The following is a 24,999-nucleotide window of genomic DNA, read 5'->3' on the forward strand; positions in this document are numbered from 1 at the left end:
GCGTTTTTCTGGATTTTTTTGTTGTTATTCTGTCTCTCACTGTTCAAATAAACCTACCATTAAAATTATAGACTGATCATTTCTTTGTCAGTGGGCAAATGTACAAAATCAGCAGGGGATCAAATACTTTTTTCCCTCATTGTACATACATACATACATACATACCCTTTTTAAAATTATATATATTCCCCTTTATTACTTTCCAATCCGGCCACCCTTTCCCCACTTGGAGTAAACTAGTGAACAACAAAGCCTAGGCCTCTACTTCCAGCCCATACCCACTATCTACATTTTATGGACACATTTTACAGTAATTACATTTTGTTTGTTCTTTCTCCTGAACTTCTTCTACTCTCAACCTCGCTGATCATTTTCATGATGTCCATCCGGTTTGCTTCTATATGCCATATCTTTCTAACTGTGCTCCTTCACAAAAGCTCCCAAACTACAACCCATACACTTATTATGGACACAGCGTGCCTACATTATTAGTTATCTTGTTATTGTTTGTTGTTAGTTGTTATTAGTCCCCTCCTTCTATTCCATTCAAAACATCCCATCTATCTTTTAACACCATCCATATAGGATTTCTATTTGCCATATATATTTCAACTGTACTGTCTTACAAAAGTTCTGAACCTTTCTATTCTCATTGTTTCTACAGATTGTGAATTGAAAAGAAACATTTTTGCTAATAGTATTATTATGTTATTGATCGATTGACTATGACTTTTCAGATCACCCAGTAGTGCTATCTGCAGGGTTAGCTCCAGGTAAATATTGCAATCCTTTAGCCATTCCTGGACCTGTGTCTAAAAACAAGCTACATTGAACCTGGTTGGTTAGCTACCTGCAGATTCATGCAGGGTAGTAACGTAATGAGTTGGGATTATGGTTAATTGTTTAGCTAGCTAGCTACATGTCTAAACAAAAAGACCCCACTATGCAAGTAACCATTTCAATAGAATGTTCATGATGTCACTGCGACAACTGTCGATAGACGTAGCTGGTGAATTTGCTCTGGCTATCTACTCCGATTTCAGAACACTCTCGTCTGAGTGTGCCAGAGCGCAGAATAACTGACGAATTTACGAACGCTCAACACCCCTTGAATATGGCCAGTGTCAGTAAACGTTGGCAAAAAAGTGTAATTAAATTGTTGCCATCAGCACAGTTGCAGGCACCAACGCTTTGGATAACATAAAAACAGCCTAACCAGCTCTGCTAGGGTGAGTAAAATGGTCAGAGTGAGCTGTTCTCTCATTTGTGTCTGGAAGTAGCTAGCAAGCCAGTTAGCTTGGGTGCTTGATAGCTGTTGTTAGGTCAGAACGCTCGGATCAACCCTACTCCTCGGCCAGTTCGTCCAGTGTGCGCTCTGAACGCTCCGAGAGCGAAACCATCTGAATTTACGAAGGACAATCTGACAACGCCCAGAGTGCACTGTGAGCACACTCTGGCACTCCAGATTAAATTTACGAACACACCCGTAGTATAAACCAGCCTTTAGTCTTGAAATCTGTGAACGATGCTGAATGGGTGTAGACAAAGAAGAGCTCTCCAGTAGGTGTACCAAAACATTCAAGAGCCATTTTCTTAAAAGTGAGGTTACAAGTTTATCAACTTTCAAAGCAGAATTACTTTCCCATTGTTCCTCAACTGTAGTGTATGATATACCATTTTCTAGCCCCGAGTCTCTACTTTTATCCAATGTAAAAAACACAATTTCAAATTTTGCTACATAAGACCGACTTGAGCCGGTCGGCCACATATACCCATTGATTCTAACTTAAAAATGCCTCATGACCTTAGTTTAACTGTCGTACCCAATCAGAACCCAAAATATAAACTTGTTAACTCCACTGTTCAATTGTAAACAAACACTGTATAGCCTCAAAACATGGTTAAAACGAACAACTTGATATCATGGATGATCAGTCCTTGCATCCATAGTTCCATCTATGAATTTGAAAGTAGTTACATTTCTCCAGCCCTATTCCTCAGCTGTTTACCAAAACTGAGGCGGGGTGTCTGCTTTGTTATTGTTTGAACTGCAAATTGCCCATTTAAGATATGAAGCGTCTGCTGCATAGAAGACCACCATTACTACAATATGTTATGAATAAAGATGCCACTGCTGGGAGATTAACTCTTCGTGTGTGTGTGCTTGCGTGTGTGATGAAGCAGGCATACCTCAGCTCCAGATCCCGGATTTTGTCTCTGAGGGGAGCAACCACCTGTGAGAGAGAGAGAAAAGAATAGAAATAAAGATTAGAATGATCCTGCAGGGATAATATGGTATCGTGGTATCATCCTCCTGTAAGGATACATACGGTACAGTATACAGTGGGGGAAAAAGTATTTAGTCAGCCACCAATTGTGCAAGTTCTCCCACTTAAAAAGATGAGAGAGGCCTGTAATTTTCATCATAGGTACACGTCAACTATGACAGACAAATTGAGAAAAGAAATTCCAGCAAATCACATTGTAGGATTTTTAATGAATTTATTTGCAAATTATGGTGGAAAATAAGTATTTGGTCACCTATAAACAAGCAAGATTTCTGGCTCTCACAGACCTGTAACTTCTTCTTTAAGAGCCTCCTCTGTCCTCCACTCGTTACCTGCATTAATGGCACCTATTTGAACTGGTTATCAGTATAAAAGACACCTGTCCACAACCTCAAACAGTCACACTCCAAACTCCACTATGGCCAAGACCAAAGAGCTGTCAAAGGACACCAGAAACAAATTGTAGACCTGCACCAGGCTGGGAAGACTGAATCTGCAATAAGTAAGCAGCTTGGTTTGAAGAAATCAACTGTGGGAGCAATTATTAGGAAATGGAAGACATACAAGACCACTGATAATCTCCCTCGATCTGGGGCTCCACGCAAAATCTCACCCCGTTGGGTCAAAATGATCACAAAAACGGTGAGCAAAAATCCCAGAACCACACGGGGGGACCTAGTGAATGACCTGCAGAGAGCTGGGACCAAAGTAACAAAGCCTACCATCAGTAACACACTACGCCGCCAGGGACTCAAATCCTGCAGTGCCAGACGTGTCCCCCTGCTTAAGCCAGTACATGTCCAGGCCCGTCTGAAGTTTGCTAGAGTGCATTTGGATGATCCAGAAGAGGATCGAGAGAATGTCATATGGTCAGATGAAACCAAAATAGAACTTTTTGGTAAAAACTCAACTCGTCATGTTTGGAGGACAAAGAATGCTGAGTTGCATGAATGAATGGGGCCATGTATCGTGAGATTTTGAGTGAAAACCTCCTTCTATCAGCAAGGGCATTGAAGATGAAACATGGCTGGGTCTTTCAGCATGACAATGATCCCAAACACACCGCTCGGGCAACGAAGGAGTGGCTTCGTAAGAAGCATTTCAAGGTCCTGGAGTGGCCTAGCCAGTCTCCAGATCTCAACCCCATAGAAAATCTTTGGAGGGAGTTGAAAGTCCGTGTTGCCCAGCGACAGCCCCAAAACATCACTGCTCTAGAGGATATCTGCATGGAGGAATGGGCCACAATACCAGCAACAGTGTGTGAAAACCTTGTGAAGACTTACAGAAAACGTTTGACCTGTGTCATTGCCAACAAAGGGTATATAACAAAGTATTGAGAAACTTTTGTTATTGACCAAATACTTATTTTCCACCATAATTTGCAAATAAATTCATGACAAATCCTACAATGTGATTTTCTGGAAAAAAAATTATCATTTTGTCTGTCATAGTTGACGTGTACCTATGATGAAAATTACAGGCCTCTCTCATCTTTTTAAGTGGGAGAACTTGCACAATTGGTGGCTGACTAAATACTTTTTTTCCCCACTGTAAGTGTAATGCTGTAGAGCAGTTTAGAGTAGTTTGATTTGGGCTACTCTGTACGACTGATCACTTGTTGAGGAGCATGTGATTTCAGGTGGAACTGTTTTGCCTGTCGGTTAACAAACGCACCCGACAACAAGACTAAGTCACACTTCAATAATTTAGTTTGTTGTATTCCCTTAGGAGAACTAAGGCTTGCATCTTCCGTGCACGCACACATGTGCACTGAAGCAAGCACACACACACGTATATACACATTCACACACACAGTTTCTCGGTTCCCAGACAACACCTTCATCCATCGGTGTGAGATGTCTAATCAGAGATCAGTGTGTGTGTGGGGGGGAGAAATGTAATCCTGTGTAAAAGCCTGCACAGACACACACACACACACACACACACACACACACACACACACACACACACACACACACACACACACACAGGGCCGGTCCTGGCTGTTCTGCCACCCTAGGGGAGACAAAAAGATTGCAGCCCCCCCGCAAAAGTAGAATAGTCCCAGTAAGCAAAGTGACATTGAAAAGACATCTAAAATATGCATTTTCCAGACATTGAAGTTAGGTTAAATGTAGGTTCTGAATGAAAGGTGAAGAGGCGTCTTTTCGGGCCGTTGAAATCAGGTTCATTTTCAGTTCTGAATGAAAGTTGAAAATACATAATTTATATAAATCAAGGCCGGTCCAGACCGGACCAAATCTGAACCAAGTATAGACGTCTATGTTTGGCCAATTCAAGGCTGGTCTAGATCAGACAAAATCTGAACCAAACATACATTCTATGATTGGTTGATTGGTCCGGACGGGACAGAAAACTAACGTCCATGGAAATCAAGGACGGTCCGGACTGCACCAGAACAAAAAAGTCCAAAAGGCGTTGGCATCAATTCGTGCTTACTGAGGTGTAGCCTACAGTGTTGCTTGAAAATGTATTTTATGAATGCCTATCTATGTGGTAGGCCTACCGTTTGTAAAACACCAAAAAAAGATGGCAGGTCCGGACAGGACAGGACCAAAAAAAGATGTCCAGAAGATGTCGGCGTCAGTCCGTCCTTACTGGGGTGTAGCCTAACGTGTTGGCCTGCAAAGGAATTTTATGAACTTACATCCATGTGTTAGGCTCACCGTTTTTAAAACAGGCCGATGCATTGGCTTTATTAGTCCTGATTTCTATGACTAATCAATTTGGCTATTTAAGATCTGAATATCAGCTACCCAACTTTATCCAGCAGCAGTTCGTGGGTAATATCACTGAGGAAGCCAGGAAAAACAGCCATATTACAACCTACGTGTTGTGATAATTGCGTTGTTTGTTCTATAACCTGTTAGTTCATATCCCTTGCCACCGTGATATATAGGCCTAAGGCTGAGACAATAAGAAGACACAGAAGCAGAATAAATTCAACCACACCTTTGTTTCATCACAAAACCGGAGAGCAACATGTGTCCGGTGAAGTGCACAAACAAACAGTTACATGACGTACTACAGCAGTTTCAAGCAAGTTAATGTTTCTGACATTTTTGGACTACTAAACAACTTGATTTCTGTGTGTGTGTGTGTGTGTGTGTGTGTGTGTGTGTGTGTGTGCAAGTAGAAAAAAAACATGTTGACTCGCTGTTTCCCTCGCTCGGATGCTTTCTCTGGTGAGATACATTCAGCCTCTTGCGAATTGAAGGAAAATTATGAAACACAGAGAGACGAAAGATTATTATTATTTTACTTTTATGGCCATTTTTTGGGGAAGTCTGGCTTCCCTTGACAACCATGAATACAAGCCACTGCCTTTATAAGGAGTTATCCTGAGCCTATTTGCAATGTGTTTACACAGCGGGAAATCTGAAGTATTTATTTTTCGCCATGATCAGCTCGCCTAAAAATGACAGATACAAACTTGAAACCACTGATCATGACAATTTAGCCCAAGGGGTCAAACTCCTGGACAGCAGATGTGAGTAGCCTGATTGTCCATTTCAGATTGTCCATTTTACTTTGACCTGTCATGTTTTTAGGATATGTTTTTTGTTAACATGTAAGCAAATTTTTTATTTGATTGGGCACTATTTAGCTTAGGCTATTTGATAGGAGAAACTTGCATGATGTAGAAAGTGTCTGTCTCATTGTCATACATTTTATCTCCAGCCTGTGGGCTACAGAAAAGGCAACATACTCTTTCCACCATGCTATATACACCCAACAATCATAGAACTACATACAGTGCATTCGGAAAGTATTCAGACCCCTTGACTTTTTCCACATTCTGTTACATTACAGCCTTATTCTAAAATGGATGAAAGTATTTTTTTTCCTCATCAATTTACACCGAATACTCCATAATGACAAAGCGAAAACAGGTTTTTAGAAATTTTTGCAAATGTATTAAAAATAAAAAATAAATATACCTTAATTACATAAGTATTCAGACCCTTTGCTATGAGACTCGAAATTGAGCTTGGGTGCATCCTGTTTCCATTGATCATCCTTGAGATGTTTCTACAACTTGATTGGAGCCCACCTGTGGTAAATTCAATTGATTGGACATGATTTGGAAAGGCACACACGTATCTATATAAGGTCTCACAGTTGACAGTGCCTGTCAGAGCAAAAACCAAGCCATGAGGTCGAAGGAATTGTCCATAGAGCTCCGAGACAGGATTGTGTCGAGGCACAGATCTGGGGAAGGGTACCAAAACATTTCTGCAGCATTGAAGGTCCCCAAGAACACAGTGGCCTCCATCATTATTAAATAGAATAAGTTTGGAACCACCAAGACTCTCCCTAGAGCTGGCCGCCCCGCCAAACTGAGCAATCGGGGGAGAAGGACCTTGGTCAGGGAAGTGACCAGTGACTAAGAACCCGATGGTCACTCTGACAGCATTCCAGAGTTCCGCTGTGGAGATGGGAGAATCTTCCAGAAGGACAACCATCTCTGCAGCACCACCAAATCAGACGGAAGCCACTCCTCAATAAAAAGGCACACGACAGCCCGCTTGGAGTTTGCCAAAAGGCACCTAAAGACTTTCAGACCATGAGAAACATGATTCCCTGGTCAGATGAAACCAAGATTGAACTCTTTGGCCTGAATGCCAAGTGTCACATCTGGAGGAAACCTGGTACCATCCCTATGGTGAAGCATGGTGGTGGCAGCATCATGCTGTGGGGATGTTTTTCAGCGGCAGGGACTAGGAGACTAGTCAAGATCAAGGGAAAGATGAACGGAGCAAAGTACAGAGAGATCCTTGATGAAAACCTGCTCCAGAGCACACAGGACCTCAGACTGGGGCAAAGGTTCACCTTCCAACAGGACACCGACCTTAAGCACACAACCAAGAAAACGCAGGAGTGGCTTCGGGACAAGTCTCTGAATGTCCTTGAGTGACCCAGCCAGAGCCCGGACTTGAACCCGATCGAACATCTCTGGAGAGACCTGAAAATAGCTGTGCAGCGACGCTCCCCAAAAAGTATCCTTTTTAGATAAAACTATATTAAATATAATCACGTCACCAAATAATTGATTAAAACATACTATTTTGCAATGAAGGTCTAGAGTAGCCTCAACAGCACTCTGTAGGGTAGCACAATGGTATAGCCGGTGAACAGCTAGCTTCCATCCTCCTCTGGGTACATTGACTTCAATACAAAACCTAGGACGCTCATGGTTCTCACCCCGATCCATAGACTTACACAGTAATTATGACAACTTCCGGAGGATGTCCTTCAACCTATCAGAGCTCTTGCAGCATTAACTGACATATTGTCCACCCAATCAAAGGATCAGAGAATGAATCTAGTAATGAAAGCATAAGATACAGCTAGCTAGCACTACAATGCATAAAATGTGTTTGAGTAGTTGACTCAAAAAGAGAGAAAGACAATAGTTGAACAGTTTTTAACAAATTAATTTCTTCAAAAATTAAGGAAAAATTGGTGACAATGAATATGGTGACAATGAATGAGACAAAGTTTTTTTCCCCTGGTCACATACAGCTGATGTGTTGTGCATTGACATCCACAAGCAAAGAAGGGAAAAGATGCGAGGAGGAGAGCGCATAGATGCGAGAAGGAATACAACGTGGCTGTTATGAAAGTGAACTGTGTTTACTGCGTGATCAGGGATGTATTCATTCCGCCGATTCTGTTGAAAAACTTTTCTAAAAACGGAACAAAACGGGGATAAACATACCTAAATTTGTCCAATAGAAACTCTCGTTTGCAACTGTTGGACTAATGATTACACCCTATATCAGCTAGATGCAACTAGACGGCAGTATTGAATGTGTCACTGTCTGTCCATGTGTCTCCTCACATTTTACTCTCGACCTGTGCGCACTTACGTTGTAAACTTGAATTCATAGGCTAGGTTGTAGTAACCTCATGATGGGTTTAGGGAAAATGTGAGTATCATGTATTAGCCTAAACCTATCGCTGTTACATTAAACTGGGTGAATGGAATATGAATGACATTCATCCAATATGCTGTAATAGAAAAGGCCATGCTCATTAAAAAAACAGAATCGTCCTCCCTCATCTTAAACGGCACTGACCGCCACTGGAATGGGAAACTCTCCAAATACAGGTGTGCCAAGCTTGTAGCGTCATACCCAAGAAGACTCGAGGCTGTAATCACTGTAAAAGGTGCTTCAACAAAGTACTGAGTAAAGGGTCTAAATACTTATATAAATGTGATATTTCAGTATTTTTTCTCAAAATGTCTAAAAACCTGTTTTTGCTTTGTCATTATGGGGTATTGTGTGTAGATTTGATGAGGGGAAAAAACTATTTAATCCATTTGAGAATAAGGCTGTAACGTAACAAAATGTGGAAAATATCAAGAGGTCTGAATACTTTCAGAATGCACCGTATACAGTCCCTATTAATTCAATAGAATCCTCTGTGGGCCTAGTTGTAAAGACGTCATTTAACTTTAAATGGTATTACCTTTTGTGGCATAAATACAACCAGTCAAGATGTTTTCATCTGATTGTCAAACAGTCACTTCAAAAGGGCTCCTTATTAGGCTACCCGCGCACATTCATTCATTTGGTCCTCTGTAGCTCAGCTGGTAGAGCACGGCGCTTGTAACGCCAAGGTAGTGGGTTCGATCCCCGGGACCACCCATACACAAAAATGTATGCACGCATGACTGTAAGTCGCTTTGGATAAAAGCGTCTGCTAAATGGCATATTATTATTATTATTATTATTATTATTTGCAACTATTTCCAGCCACCAAACAGTGGCGAATGGAAAGAGACATCTGTTACACAAAACACCAAAAAGTGTAATGACAAATGTGGCTATTGTCATTAGGCCAGAATTTATGCGTCCACTGCTGTCCGCGAGCCTCCTGTAGCTCAGTTGGTAGAGCATGGCGCTTGCAACGCCAGGGTTGTGGGTTCGTTTCCCACGGGGGGCCAGTATGAAAATGTATGCACTCACTAACTGTAAGACGCTCTGGATAAGAGCGTCTGCTAAATGACTAAAATGTTTTTTAAAATGTCACTCATCTCTGCCTGGTGTAATAGCCAACAGTTTCCTTGACATTTTGTTTTAATTATTGGGAACGGCTCATGTTTTACCTTGGCTATATCTGCTACAGTGGTTTGCGAAAGTATTCACCCCCCTTGGCATTTTTCCTATTTTGTTGCCTTACAACCTGGAATTAAAATTGATTTTTGGGGGGTTTGTATCATTTGATTTACACAACATGCCTACCACTTTGAAGATGCAAAATATTCGAATGAAGAAACTGACAGAGATAAGACGCCATTTTGATTCCGTAATAGACCGATGATTATCTGTGTTTATAAGGCTGACTTTTTAATGTGACTGGCATCTCTCTCTCTCTCTCACACAGGTGGTTGCTCCCCTGATAGACAAGATCTGGGAGCTGAGGTATGCTTGCTTCATCACAAACACAAGCAAACACACACACACACATGCAGAGTTAATCTCCCAGCTCCTGTGGTTCCCTTCCTTCCTAGCCCAGCACAGTGACAGCAATTCCATATTCACTACCATGTAGTAATACCTCAGACCGTCCATAATGCAAAACACATCCCTGGTTAACACAATGTCCAGTACACAGGACCAGTAGAATCAGGTATGTTAAGTGCTGGAACAAAAGCACAGCACGGCCCTCCAGTCTCTACTCATCCATCCCTGCACTAAATGATCATTAGCAACGCCTCATCACCATCCCATTGTGCCATGTCAGTCTGACTTTATCTGCATAATTTACAGCTCCCTGTCAGCGGTTGTTTGGGTCTTCTGGGTAAATATGACAACCAGGAGATAGATAAAGAAGAATAAAGCCAACAAGACAAGCGGTTAGACGTTTGAATACCTCGGGTGCCTGGCCAGTGACTGGGAGTTTTAATTAAAATGCGCTGCTGCCTCTTATTGAAGCCTTAATTACACGTAACTCTTGTCAGTGTGTACGCTCTGTGTGTGTTGGATTGAGGATTTCGTGCAGGGGACACTTTATTATTAATGTTGACCATACATTGCATGAGGGGAAAACAGGAAGGAAGAGAGAACTCACTCACCTCGTCAATGCTTTCCTCAATCTTCATCTCCCCATGTTCCTGTATGGATCTATATATAGGGGGGAAGAGAGAGAGAGAGAGAGAGAGAGAGAGAGAGAGAGAGAGAGAGAGAGAGAGAGAGAGAGAGAGAGAGAGAGAGAGAGAGAGAGAGAGAGAGAGAGGAGAGAGAGAGCTCAAAGACATTGCTCCTGCATTTTTAACAAAAAATATAGATTTAGAGTAAGATAAAGTAGGATTTTTTGGCAGGGACATATACAGGATGCTACCCTCCACAACATAAACTTCATTCCAAACCAAAACTCCAAACCTACAACCTGATTTTGGACGGAATTACCTGGAAGGCTTTCTACTACCAAGGATTACTATTCCCAAACTATACAGCAAATGCTCTGGCAAACAAACAGAAACCTGAAAACACCATCCAACCTGGAACTGAGTGAGTAATGTTTAGTATGAAGCTATTTTTCACTTTCAAAAACCAAGAAGAAAAATACATTACAATGATATATTTTACTTTATAAGGACTGAATGCTAAGGCTACCAAGCTTGCTAGTACAAAGAGATACAATTTCAATTAGCACTGACGTGTGAAGTGAGAGGTGTCAAAGCCCTTGAGACTAACAATGGCAGGAGAGTCGCACAGTCTACCCCAACCAAATGGAGAGGCCTTAGAAGCACCCCCCCCGCTGTTCAGAGGTCATTAAAATACAGTACCCTCTGAATGTAAAAAACGACAAGACACGAAAAGAGTACAAAATGAAACTTCTTTTGGGGACGCAGGAGACACTTTTAGCTGATTTTTATAAAAATGGGAACATAAGCAACCTTACCTTCCACACAGACCATCCCCTGGCATGGCACAGTGCTATACTAGCACACTACCCCTCTGTTAAGAGGGGGGGTTAGCGATGGGTGGAAACTCAGGATACAGGACAACGAGGACTCTGAGTCATCTAATATTAATCTCTATATATCTGGAACCGTTTTGGTTCAAGGCAGCACCAAACAGTTCCAGCTGGACTTTCACCTAATCAAAGAAATAGCTCAGCAGGAGAAGCTCTCCCTTGAGAAAGATACCCCCACCCCGAGCAGGTCAGACCAGAACTCTTCATTAAATAACCCCACAGAGCAACCCTAAGCAGAAAGTCAACTTCCCAGCACAGAGTACTACTCCCTCATTGAAATGAAGGATAAATTCACCCAGCTGGAGGTAAGGCAGGTGGAGCTGGAACAGCAGGTGAACACACTCCAGTCAGCACAGACCCAGACAACAGTCCAGCACAACAACACCCCCTTAACTAGACCTGGAGAGCTGGAGGTAGAGAGAGACATGTCTGCACTCTGGACTGTGGTGAGACAACATCGACAGGAGAAAGAGCAGGAGCAGGAGAAGAACAGAGCACTAGAGGAGAGGATCAGAGTGCTGGAGGAGAAGGTGAGAACGATGACGGGTGACATAGAACAACCCATTAGAGAGCTGGCCACCCCCGCAGAGAAGCCAGCAGAACAGCCCACCTCAGATCCTGGCCAAAGTCTCGACACCGCAGTAGAACAGTACACCCTAGACCCTGACCATAGCCTCGACATCACAGCCAGACAAACAAATGAAGAACCCCAAGCCCAGGGGACCCCAACCCCTCTGAGCAACCCCCCTGTCAGACACCCTGATAGCCCTCATGACGACCCCCCCACACCCACTGAGGTCATACACAAGCCACAGATTGTACTCCTTATGGACTCAAACGGGAAATACATACAAGAAAATAAACTTTTTCCAAAACACACATTGTCTAAACTCTGGTGTCCAAACACCCAGCGCGCCCTAGACCTTCTGTCTGAGGACCAACTAGGATCACCCAGCCACATACAGTGGGGAAAAAAAGTATTTAGTCAGCCACCAATTGTGCAAGTTCTCCCACTTAAAACGATGAGAGAGGCCTGTAATTTTCATCATATGTACACGTCAACTATGACAGACAAATTGAGAAGAAAAAAATCCAGAAAATCACATTGTAGGATTTTTTATGAATTTATTTGCAAATGATGGTGGAAAATAAGTATTTGGTCACCTACAAACAAGCAAGATTTCTGGCTCTCACAGACCTGTAAATTCTTCTTTAAGAGGCTCCTCTGTCCTCCACTCGTTACCTGTATTAATGGTACCTGTTTGAACTTGTTATCAGTATAAAAGACACCTGTCCACAACCTCAAACAGTCACACTCCAAACTCCACTATGGCCAAGACCAAAGAGCTGTCAAAGGACACCAGAAACAAAATTGTAGACCTGCACCAGGCTGGGAAGACTGAATCTGCAATAGGTAAGCAGCTTGGTTTGAATAAATCAACTGTGGGAGCAATTATTAGGAAATGGAAGACATACAAGACCACTGATAATCTCCCTCGATCTGGGGCTCCACGCAAGATCTCACCCCGTGGGGTCAAAATGATCACAAGAACGGTGAGCAAAAATCCCAGAACCACACGGGGGGACCTAGTGAATGACCTGCAGAGAGCTGGGACCAAAGTAACAAAGCCTACCATCAGTAACACACTACGCCGCCAGGGACTCAAATCCTGCAGTGCCAGACGTGTCCCCCTGCTTAAGCCAGTACATGTCCAGGCCCATCTGAAGTTTGCTAGAGTGCATTTGGATGATCCAGAAGAGGATTGGGAGAATGTCATATGGTCAGATGAAACCAAAATAGAACTTTTTGGTAAAAACTCAACTCGTCGTGTTTGGAGGACAAAGAATGCTGAGTTGCATGAATGAATGGGGCCATGTATCGTGAGATTTTGAGTGAAAACCTCCTTCTATCAGCAAGGGCATTGAAGATGAAACATGGCTGGGTCTTTCAGCATGACAATGATCCCAAACACACCGCCCGGGCAACGAAGGAGTGGCTTCGTAAGAAGCATTTCAAGGTCCTGGAGTGGCCTAGCCAGTCTCCAGATCTCAACCCCATAGAAAATCTTTGGAGGGAGTTGAAAGTCTGTGTTGCCCAGCGACATCCCCAAAACATCACTGCTCTAGAGGAGATCTGCATGGAGGAATGGGCCAAAATACCAGTGTGAAAACCTTGTGAAGACTTACAGAAAACGTTTGACCTGTGTCATTGCCAACAAAGGGTATATAACAAAGTAATGAGAAACTTTTGTTATTGACCAAATACTTATTTTCCACCATAATTTGCAAATAAATTCATTTAAAATCCTACAATGTGATTTTCTGGATTTTTTCTCCTCATTTTGTCTGTCATAGTTGACGTGTACCTATGATAAAAATTACAGGCCTCTCTCATCTTTTTAAGTGGGAGAACTTGCACAATTGGTGGCTGACTAAATACTTTTTTTCCCCACTGTAATAATACACACAGGCACAAACGACCTGAGAACACAGCAGGAAAGGGTGGCCACAGCACTCAAGGGAGTGATAGAAAAAGCTTATTCTACTTTCCCCAACGCACAAGTGGTTATCTCAACCCTGTTACCACGAAAAGACTTCCACCCTGCTACCATACAGCGGGTAAACGCAAGTATTTCCCGTGACTGTGCATCCAAACCAAATGTCTACCTGGCCCACCACTCCACCCTGGACGTGAACAGCCTTTATGACCAGGTCCACCTATACAAGGCAGCAGTGCCCACCTTCGCCCGGACCCTAAAGGATATCGCCCTCAACCGCAGACCCAACACCTCACACAGGAGCAACAGATCAACAGACACCCCGCCCAGATAAACTCTTTAACATCATCCTTAGCTCTGGCATCTTCCCCAATATTTGGAACCAAGGACTGATCACCCCAATCCACAAAAGTAGAGACAAATTTGACCCCAATAACTACTGTGGGATATGCGTCAACAGCAACCTTGGGAAAATTATCTGCATTATCATTAACAGCAGACTAGTACATTTCCTCAGTGAAAACAATGTACTGAGCAAATGTCAAATTGGCTTTTTACCAAATTACCATACGACAGACCACGTATTCACCCTGCACACCCTAATTGACAAACAAACAAACAAACAAACCAAAACAAAACAAAGGCAAAGTCTTCTCATGCTTTGTTTATTTCAAAAAAGCTTTTGACTCAATTTGGCATGAGGGTCTGCTATACAAATTGATGGAAAGTGGGGTTGGGGGAAAAACATACAACATAAAATCCATGTACACAAACAACAAGTGTGCGGTTAAAATTGGAGAAAAAAACACACACATTTCTTTCCACAGGGCCGTGGGGTGAGACAGGGATGCAGTTTAAGCCACACCCTCTTCAACATACAGTGGGGAGAACAAGTATTTGATACACTGCCGATTTTGCAGATTTTCCTACTTACAAAGCATGTAGAGGTCTGTCATTTTTATCATAGGTACACTTCAACTGTGAGAGACGGAATCTAAAACAAAAATCCAGAAAATCACATTGTATGATTTTTAAGTAATTAATTTGCGTTTTATTGCATGACATAAGTATTTGATCACCTACCAACCAGTAAGAATTCCGGCTCTCACAGACCTGTTAGTTTTTCTTTAAGAAGCCCTCCTGTTCTCCACTCATTACCTGTATTAACTGCACCTGTTTGAACTCGTTACCTGTATAAAAGACACCTGTCCACACACTCAATCAAACAGACTCCAACCTCCCCACAATGGCCAAGACCAGAGAGCTGTGTAAGGACATCAGGGATAAAATTGTAGACCTGCACAAGGCTGGGATGGGCTACAGGACAATAGGCAAGCAGCTTGGTGAGAAGGCAACAACTGTTGGCGCAATTATTAGAAAATGGAAGAAGTTTAAGATGACGGTCAAACACCCTCGGTCTGGGGCTCCATGCAAGATCTCACCTCGTGGGGCATCAATGATCATGAGGAAGGTGAGGGATCAGCCCAGAACTACACGGCAGGACCTGGTCAATGACCTGAAGAGAGCTGGGACCACAGTCTCAAAGAAAACCATTAGTAACACACTACGCCGTCATGGATTAAAATCCTGCAGCACACGCAAGGTCCCCCCTGCTCAAGCCAGCGCATGTCCAGGCCCGTCTGAAGTTTGCCAATGACCATCTGGATGATCCAGAGGAGGAATGGGAGAAGGTCATGTGGTCTGATGAGACAAAAATAGAGCTTTTTGTTCTAAACTCCACTCGCCGTGTTTGGAGGAAGAAGAAGGATGAGTACAACCCCAAGAACACCATCCCAACCGTGAAGCATGGAGGTGGAAACATCATTCTTTGGGGATGCTTTTCTGCAAAGGGGACAGGACTACTGCACCGTATTGAGGGGAGGATGGATGGGGCCATGTATCGCGAGATCTTGGCCAACAACCTCCTTCCCTCAGTAAGAGCATTGAAGATGGGTCGTGGCTGGGTCTTCCAGCATGACAACGACCCGAAACACACAGCCAGGGCAACTAAGGAGTGGCTCTGTAAGAAGCATCTCAAGGTCCTGGAGTGGCCTAGCCAGTCTCCAGACCTGAACCTAATAGAAAATCTTTGGAGGGAGCTGAAAGTCTGTATTGCCCAGCGACAGCCCCGAAACCTGAAGGATCTGGAGAAGGTCTGTATGGAGGAGTGGGCCAAAATCCCTGCTGCAGTGTGTGCAAACCTGGTCAAGACCTACAGGAAACGTATGATCTCTGTAATTGCAAACAAAGGTTTCTGTACCAAATATTAAGTTCTGCTTTTCTGATGTATCAAATACTTATGTCATGCAATAAAATGCAAATTAATTATTTAAAAATCATACAATGTGATTTTCTGGATTTTTGTTTTAGATTCCGTCTCTCACAGTTGAAGTGTACCTATGATAAAAATGACAGACCTCTACATGCTTTGTAAGTAGGAAAACCTGCAAAATCGGCAGTGTATCAAATACTTGTTCTCCCCACTGTATATATCAACGAATTGGCGAGGGCACTAGAACAGTCTGCAGCACCCGGCCTCACCCTACTAAATCTGAAGTCAAATGTCTACTGTTTGCTGATGATCTGGTGCTTCTGTCACCAACCAAGGAGGGCCTACAGCAGCACCTAGATCTTCTGCACAGATTCTGTCAGACCTGGGCCCTGACAGTAAATCTCAGTAAGACAAATATAATGGTGTTCCAAAAAAGGTCCAGTTGCCAGGACCACAAATACAAATTCAATCTACACATCATTGCCCTATAGCACACAAAAAACTATACCTACCTCGGCCTAAACATCAGCGCCACAGGTAACTTCCACAAAGCTGTGAACGATCTGAGAGACAAGGCAAGAAGGGCCTTCTATGCCATCAAAAGGAACATAACATTTGACATACAAATTAGGATCTGGCTAAAAATACTTCAATCAGTTATAGAACACATTGCCCTTCATGGTTGTGAGGTCTGGGGTCCGCTCACCAACTAAGAATTCACAAAATGGGACAAACACCAAATTGAGACTCTGCATGCAGAATTCTGCAAAAACATCCTCAGTGTACAACGTAAAACACCAAATAATGCATGCAGAGCAGAATTAGGCCAATACCCGCTAATTATCAAAATCCAGAAAAGAGCCGTTAAATTCTGTAACCACTTAAAAGGAAGCGATTCCCAAACCTTCCATAACAAAGCCATCACCTACAGAGAGATGAACTTGGAGAAGAGTCCCCTAAGTAAGCTGGTCCTGGGGCTCTGTTCACAAACATAAATAGACCCCACAGAACCCCAGGACAACAACAACAACACAATTAGACCCAACCAAATCATGAGAAAACAAAAAGAGAATTACTTGACACATTCGAAAGAACAAACAAAAAAACAGAGCAAACTAGAATGCTATTTGGCCCTAAACAGAGAGTACACAGTGGCAGAATACCTGACCACTGTGACTGACCCAAACTTAAGGAAAGCTTTGACTATGTACAGACTCAGTGAGCATAGCCTTGCTATTGAGAAAGGCTGCCGTAGGCAGACCTGGCTCTCAAGAGAAGACAGGCTATGTGCACACTGCCCACAAAATGAGGTGGAAACTGAGCTGCACTTCCTAACCTCCTGCCAAATGTATGACCATATTAGAGACACATATTTCCCTCAGATTACAGCGATCCACAAAGAATTTGAAAACAAACCCAATTTTGATAAACTCCCTTATCTACTGGGTGAAAAACCACAGTGTGCCATCACAGCTGCAAGATGTGACCTGTTGCCACAAGAAAAGGGCAACCAGTGAAGAACAAACACCATTGTAAATACCACCCATATTTATGTTTATTTATTTTCCCATTTGTACTTTAACTATTTGCACATTGTTACAACACTGTATATAAACAGTGGGGAGAACAAGTATTTGATACACTGCCGAGTTTGCAGGTTTTCCTACTTACAAAGCATGTAGAGGTCTGTAATTTGTTATCATAGGTACACTTCAACTGTGAGAGATGGAATCTAAAACAAAAATCCAGAAAATCACATTGTATGATTTTTAAGTAATACATTTGCATTTTATTGCATGACATAAGTATTTGATCACCTACCAACCAGTAAGAATTCCGGCTCTCACAGACCTGTTAGTTTTTCTTTAAGAAGCCCCCCTGTTCTCCACTCATTACCTGTATTACTTGCACCTGTTTGAACTCGTTACCTGTATAAAAGACACCTGTCCACACACTCAATCAAACAGACTCCAACCTCTCCACAATGGCCAAGACCAGAGAGCTGTGTAAGGACATCAGGGATAAAATTGTAGACATGCACAAGGCTGGGATGGGCTACAGGACAATAGGCAAGCAGCTTGGTGAGAAGGCAACAACTGTTGGCGCAATTATTAGAAAATGGAAGAAGTTCAAGATGACGGTCAATCACCCTCGGTCTGGGGCTCCATGCAAGATCTCACCTCGTGGGGCATCAATGATCATGAGGAAGGTGAGGGATCAGCCCAGAACTACACGGCAGGAGCTGGTCAATGACCTGAAGAGAGCTGGGACCACAGTAACACACTATGCCATTAGTAACACACTACGCCATCATGGATTAAAATCCTGCAGCGCACGCAAGGTCCCCCTGCTCAAGCCAGCACATGTCCAGGCCCGTCTGAAGTTTGCCAATGACCATCTGGATGATCCAGAGGAGGAATGGGAAAAGGTCATGTGGTCTGATGAGACAAAAATAGAGCTTTTTGGTCTAAACTCCACTGACCGTGTTTGGAGGAAGAGGAAGGATGAGTACAACCCCAAGAACACCATCCCAACCGTGAAGCATGGAGGTGGAAACATCATTCTTTGGGGATGCTTTTCTGCAAAGGGAGGAGTGGGCCAAAATCCCTGCTGCAGTGTGTGCAAACCTGGTCAAGACCTACAAGAAACGTATGATCTCTGTAATTGCAAACAAAGGTTTCTGTACCAAATATTAAGTTCTGCTTTTCTGATGTATCAAATACTTATGTCATGCAATAAAATGCAAATTAATTACTTAAAAATCATACAATGTGATTTTCTGGATTTTTGTTTTAGATTCCGTCTCTCACAGTTGAAGTGTACCTATGATAAAAATGACAGACCTCTACATGCTTTGTAAGTAGGAAAACCTGCAAAATCGGCAGTGTATCAAATACTTGTTCTCCCCACTGTACATAATATGACATTTGAAATGTCTTTATTCTTTTGGAACTTCTGAGTGTAATGTTTACTGTTAATATTTATTTGACTTTTGTTTACTATCTACTTCACTTGCTTTGGCAATGTTAACATACGTTTCCCATGCCAATAAAGCCCTTGAATTGAGAGAGAGAGAGAGAGAGAGAGAGAGAGAGAGAGAGAGAGAGAGAGAGAGAGAGAGAGAGAGAGAGAGAGAGAGAGAGAGAGAGAGAGAGAGAGAGAGAGAGAGAGAGAGAGAGAGAGAGAGAGAGAGAGAGAGAGAGAGAGAGAGAGAGAGAGAGAGAGAGAGAGAGAGAGAGAGAGAGAGAGAGAGAGAGAGAGAGAGAGAGAGAGAGAGAGAGAGAGATGGTCAGTCTGGTAGAAATGTGAGAATTGCCAGAACACTCTGTGATACCACAAATATTTTGGCCCATTCCTGGCATTAAATCGCCCCATGTGCAGGCGGTAATCCCATATTCTACCCCCTGCCAGTGCCCTCCACACCCTCCTCACACCTTCTGGTACTCAGACAGATTAGGCAGTAGACTCACTTCCACAAAGTGGTTATATAAACAGACCAAAAAGGTACTCCCCACCCCCTCCCCACCAACTCATGTGAATCCAATCATGGTGAAAGACCCACATCACACCCCCCTCAGCACGACAGGACATCTTTCCATTCCTGCCTTCTGACCGACCCACATGCACGTATATACACTACCAGTCAAAAGTTTGGACACACCTACTCATTCAAGGGTTTTTCTTTATTTGTAAAAAAAAAATTACATTGTAGAATAATAGTGAAGACATCAAAACTGTGAAATAACACATATGGAATCATGTAGTAACCAAAAAAGTGCCACCCTTTGCCTTGATGACAGCTTTGCACACTCTTGGCATTCTCTCAAGCAGCTTCATGAGGTAGTCACCTGGAATGCAATTAACAGGTATGCCTTGTTAGAAGTTAATTTGTGAAATTTCTTTCCTTCTTAATGCGTTTGAGCCAATCATTTGTTTTGTGACAAGGTAGGGGGGGGGGGGTTTACAGAAGATAACCCTATTTGGTAAAAGACCAAGTCCATATTATGGCAAGAACAGCTCAAATAAGCGAAGAGAAATGACAGTCCCATCATTACTTTAAGACATGAAGATCAGTCAATACAGAAAATGTCAAGAACTTTGAAAGCCATTAAGCGCTATGATGAAACTGACTCTCATCAGGACCGAACAGGAATAGAAGACACAGAGTTACCTCTGCTGCAGAGGATCAGTTAATTAGAGTTACCAGCCTCAGAAATTGCAGCCCAAATAAATGCTTCACAGAGTTCAACAGACACATCTCAACATCAACTGTTCAGAGGGGATTGTGTGAATCAGGCCTTCATGGTCGAATTGCTGCAAAGAAACCACTACTAAAGGACCACAATAATAAGAAGAGCCCTGCTTGGGCCAAGAAACACAAGCAATGGACATTAGACCGGTGGAAATTTGTCCTTTGGTCTGGAGTCCAAATTTGAGATTTTCAGTTCAAACTGCCGTGTCCTTGTGAGACGCGGTGTGGGTGAACGAATGATTTTCGCATGTGTGGTTCCCACCGTAAAGCATGGAGGAGGAGGTGTTATGGTGTGGGGGTGCTTTGCTGATGACACTGTCTGTGATTTATTTAGAATTCAAGGCACACTTAACCAGCATGGCTACCACAGCATTCTGCAGCGATACACCATTCCATCTGGTTTGGGCTTAGTGGGACTATCATTTGATTTTCAACAGGACAATGACCCAACACACCTCCAGGCTGTGTAAGGGCTATTTGACCAAGAAGGAGAGTGATGGAGTGCTGCATCAGATGACCTGGCCTCCACAATCACCCGACCTCAACCCAATTGAGATGGTTTGGGATGAGTCGGACGGCAGAGTGAAGGAAAAGCAGCCAACAAGTGCTCAGCATATGTGGGAACTCCTTCAAGACTGTTGGGAAAGCATTCCAGGTGAAGCTGGTTGAGAGAATGCCAAGAGTGTGCAAAACTGTCATCAAGGCAAAGGGTGGCTATTTGAAGAATCTCAAATATAAAATATATTTTGATTTGTTTAACACTTTTTTGGTTACTACATGATTCCATGTGTTATTTCAATGTATAAAATAGTAAAAATAAAGAAAAACCCTTGAATGAGTAGGTGTGTCCAAACTTTTGATTGGTAGTGTATATGAATGCACACGGATCAGGACTCTACTGCACAGGCGGGAGAAAGAGTTAAAGACCAATGGAGAGAGGGGGAGAGAATGATTGAGTGAGTGTGAGTGAGAGAATTAGAGAGTGAGAGGGTCAGAGAGAGCAAGAGAGCAAGAGAGCAAGCGAGGAAGGAAAGTAGAGAGATGTATGATCAGTCAGTCTGGTAGAAAGTGTCCAGATGGTGTGTTTAATAACTTGCCCCCTCCTAGCTGAGGTTGGAGATATTTGCTATTGCTTAGCTGTGGATCCGACCCACACAGTGAGGCGCAAACGGAAACTCTAATCACTTCAGCCCAGAGTCAACAGCTCGCCACAAGAAGCCCGCTGTCTGTCCCCTACTCCTCCTTCTCTCCTCCTCTACCTCCATTCCCCTCTTCTCCACTTCCTCTCATTCCCTACATTGCAAAAATGTAATTAAAAAAAACATTCATACAAATGTAAAAAGCATATCAAACATCCTTCCTCCAAATTAAGTTTCTATGTGAAAACTGCCAGAACAATCTGTGATACCCAAAATATTTATGGGCCTCCCTGGCATGGAATCGCCCCATGGGGCAATAGTGTGTGATTGCGGCCCACAAATTAGGGCTTTCCTGCATGTGGGCATTCCCCTGCCCCCCCTCGAGCATCCCATTGGTTCCTGCATGAACCAGCACCCAGTGCACTTCGCTAACGACTACCGAACACCTGCCCTCGCAGTCGTTAACAGAACTGAGGTAAAAACAGTCTACCATTGTCCTAGCTAGCACGCTAGCTACCGTTGTCGCCCCCGCCTCTTCTTTTTCTGTGGGGTTTATCGGTTGTTGGCATCCAACGTTATGGTGCATTACCACCACGTACTGGAGCGCCCCCGCCTCCCACCTGTGAACCGAAGTCCTACCTTAAAAATTGACCAATATAAATATAAAGAGGGGTTAGTGCAGATGCAGGAATGCCCACATGCAGGAACACCCGAATTGCAGGCCGCAATTGCACCCTTCTCCCATGGTCAGGCGGTAATCCCATGTTCTAGAAAGAGAGAGAAAAGTGTGATTCCGTGGAGAAGGGAGAACATTGTTGAGACTGGGTATGGGCATAACTCTCGAACACAGCTCAAATTTAGTCTTGGGTTGATGAGTTTGTTTTGAGTCTGTCACAATGCAATTGAGGGTGAAGGGAGTGAGCTGGGAACGAATGGAAGGAATGGAAGTCAAATTGAGAGTAACAGATTGGAATGGATAGAAAATTAATAACAATAGCATCAACTACAAAATATGAACAGAATGAAAGAGGGGACGGATGGTGTGATAATTTCGTGGCAGCCATATATTTTCTATGAAGAAAGGAAATTGACATTAAAGCATACTGTACCTCATATTGGTGTAGGTTCCCCAGACAGCTAGAATGAAGGGTGAGAGAAAGGGAAGAGAAAAATTAACCAAGGGTGCTTTTCAAAATAACCTCCCACACAATGACATTATGTAATGTTTTTGCCCTTGGCTTGTAAGTCCTATTACAATACACACATTACTATACACACAGGTCTAGAAACCATCAATACATATAAATAAACTAGTCAACAATATATTTTTAAAAGGAGGGAGAGATTAAGAGAGATGTCTGAGTGATAAGCTAAAAGGATATCTCTGCTGATCTCTCCTCAGCCTTCCCTCTCACTTGTTTTCCTTCTTTCTCCTCCGTCTCACTGTGTGCGTTCTCATCAGTGAGATTCTGCACACAGCACGCACCTCACAGAGAGAGAGAGAGAGCGTGATTTGTTCAAACAGGCTTTGAGGTGGACAGGCTGTCATGTTGGCCTTTTCATAGACACAGAAGATGTACTAGGCAGACTAATAGACAAACATCACATAGACCATCATCCCCAGCTCTAAAGAGGGAGGGGGAGAATTAGGAGAGAGCGAGATGGAAGAAGGGAAAGTGAAGGAAGGAGGAAAGGAAAGAGGAAGGAAGTGATTGGTGGTTTTCATAATTAATGATACCAGACAGCTGTCATGGCTGTCTACTGTGAGTCTACAGTATCTAAAAACCTGTAGCTGGGATGACATACACCCACCATCCACCACCCACACTTTGGACATATAAACACGCACGGACATGCAAATTCATCCTCAAATCAGATACTTATTCATCAGTAATTAATGATTTACTCATTACATCATCAGGATACATTACCTCATTTTAAGAAATAGTTATGATCAGTATTCACGTGTTGGTGGAGTGTCAGTGTATGCTGGTGGTGTTTCCTTACTAGCTTTTAAAACATGTTATCCAGGAGGGGGAGAGATAGGGGAGCACACACACAGCCTGTTTAATCATTATGTGTCTCATGCTTCATCCTACCCATGGAAATAGCAACTAAATATACACTACCAGTCAAAAGTATGGATACATCTAATCATTCAAGGGTTTTTCTTTTTTAAACTATTTTTTACATTGTAGAATAATAGTGAAGACATCAAAACTATGAAATAACACATATGGAATAATGTAGTAACTAAAAAAGTGTTAACCAAATCAAAATATATTTTCGATTTTAGATTCTACAGATAGCCACCCTTTGCCTTGATGACAGCTTTGCACACTTTTGGCATTCTCTCAACCAGCTTCACCTGGAATGCTTTCCCAACAGTCTTGAAGGAGTTCCCACATATGCTTAGCACTTGTTGGCTGCTTTTCCTTTACTCTGCCGTCCGACTCATCCCAAACCATCTCAATTGGGTTAAGGTTGGAGGATTGTGGAGGCCAGGTCATCTGATGCAGCACTCCATCACTCTCCTTCTTGGTAACTACATGATTCCATGTGTTATTTCATAGTTTTGATGTCTTCACTATTATTCTACAATGTAGAAAATAGTAAAAATAAAGAAAAACACTTGAATGAGTAGGTGTCCAAACTTTTGACTGGTACTGTATAAATAAACAACACTATGAATTCTACATTTACATTATTCAAGTTTATAAATATGTCAATCAATATTCACGGTGGATAAGAGTGAGATATGCTTGTAGGCATATAAGAACAGCTCAGGCAAATTTGTGTGCGTGTGAATGTGCATTTTGAAAGCACTGTGTGTGTGTGTGTGTGTGTGTGTGTGTGTGTGTGTGTTTACTAAAGCTAATAAGTACCATAAATAAATCAATATGGCTAGAGAAAAGGAGAAATATCACCCGTCTGTCTCCCTCTCTAGTTTAGGCTATGAGGGTATCACATTCATAAATACAGATTGAAAAGATGAATTGGGTAGGCCTGTGCTCAGTGTCAGACATAGCAGGCCTACATGCCGTGAATCTCATCCAGCTGCCTGTCACACCTCCACCTGTCAATCAACCTACAGCAGCAACATGTTTACAGCCAACTGCAATACAAACTGCTCCTTTTCAAACAAACAAGGAAAAGGACCTTGTCTTTTTCCACATTAATTTAGCAAGTGAGTCCACAAGTTGTACACATCCACAGTTCCACGCCAATCTGTGAACGAGGACCTTCATTCCAGCAGTTAGGGGGTAAGTGAGAAGGCGCCATACACAGATGTGTGTATGTGTGTGTTTGTCGGTCTTGCTAGCAGATCAAGGTGTCAAATAAAAGTCAAGTAGACCTGCCCTTCTACTCCGTATCTATTTCTGAGATTACAGACTTGCTAGCTGGCGCTCCGAATCAGCTGAAAAGCAGGTCAGGAACGAGTGGATGCATGCAAATCACCATCGGCAGGGTTTTTTTTCTAATTCAAAAACAGGCTTAAGTAGGGGGCATGGCAGGCCGAAAATTGTAGTGTAGAGAC

The 24,999-nt window shown here is 42.8% G+C and overlaps 1 protein-coding gene across 1 annotated transcript in view; it reads right to left on the minus strand.

Annotated features, from left to right (window-relative positions):
* The window catches only part of LOC121556335 (UDP-glucuronic acid decarboxylase 1-like), a 157,200-nt gene that overhangs the window by 101,402 nt on the left and 30,799 nt on the right, over nt 1–24,999 (minus strand). The window contains exons 2-4 of the mRNA XM_041870244.2: nt 22,571–22,598; nt 10,396–10,444; nt 2,191–2,234 (exon numbers count right to left, since the gene is read on the minus strand). Coding sequence (XP_041726178.1) covers nt 2,191–2,234; nt 10,396–10,444; nt 22,571–22,598 — 121 coding nt within the window. The remainder of the gene's footprint in view (nt 1–2,190; nt 2,235–10,395; nt 10,445–22,570; nt 22,599–24,999) is intronic.

This window comes from Coregonus clupeaformis, chromosome 23, assembly GCF_020615455.1.
Source record: "Coregonus clupeaformis isolate EN_2021a chromosome 23, ASM2061545v1, whole genome shotgun sequence".
In the NCBI taxonomy this organism is placed as follows: domain Eukaryota; kingdom Metazoa; phylum Chordata; class Actinopteri; order Salmoniformes; family Salmonidae; genus Coregonus; species Coregonus clupeaformis.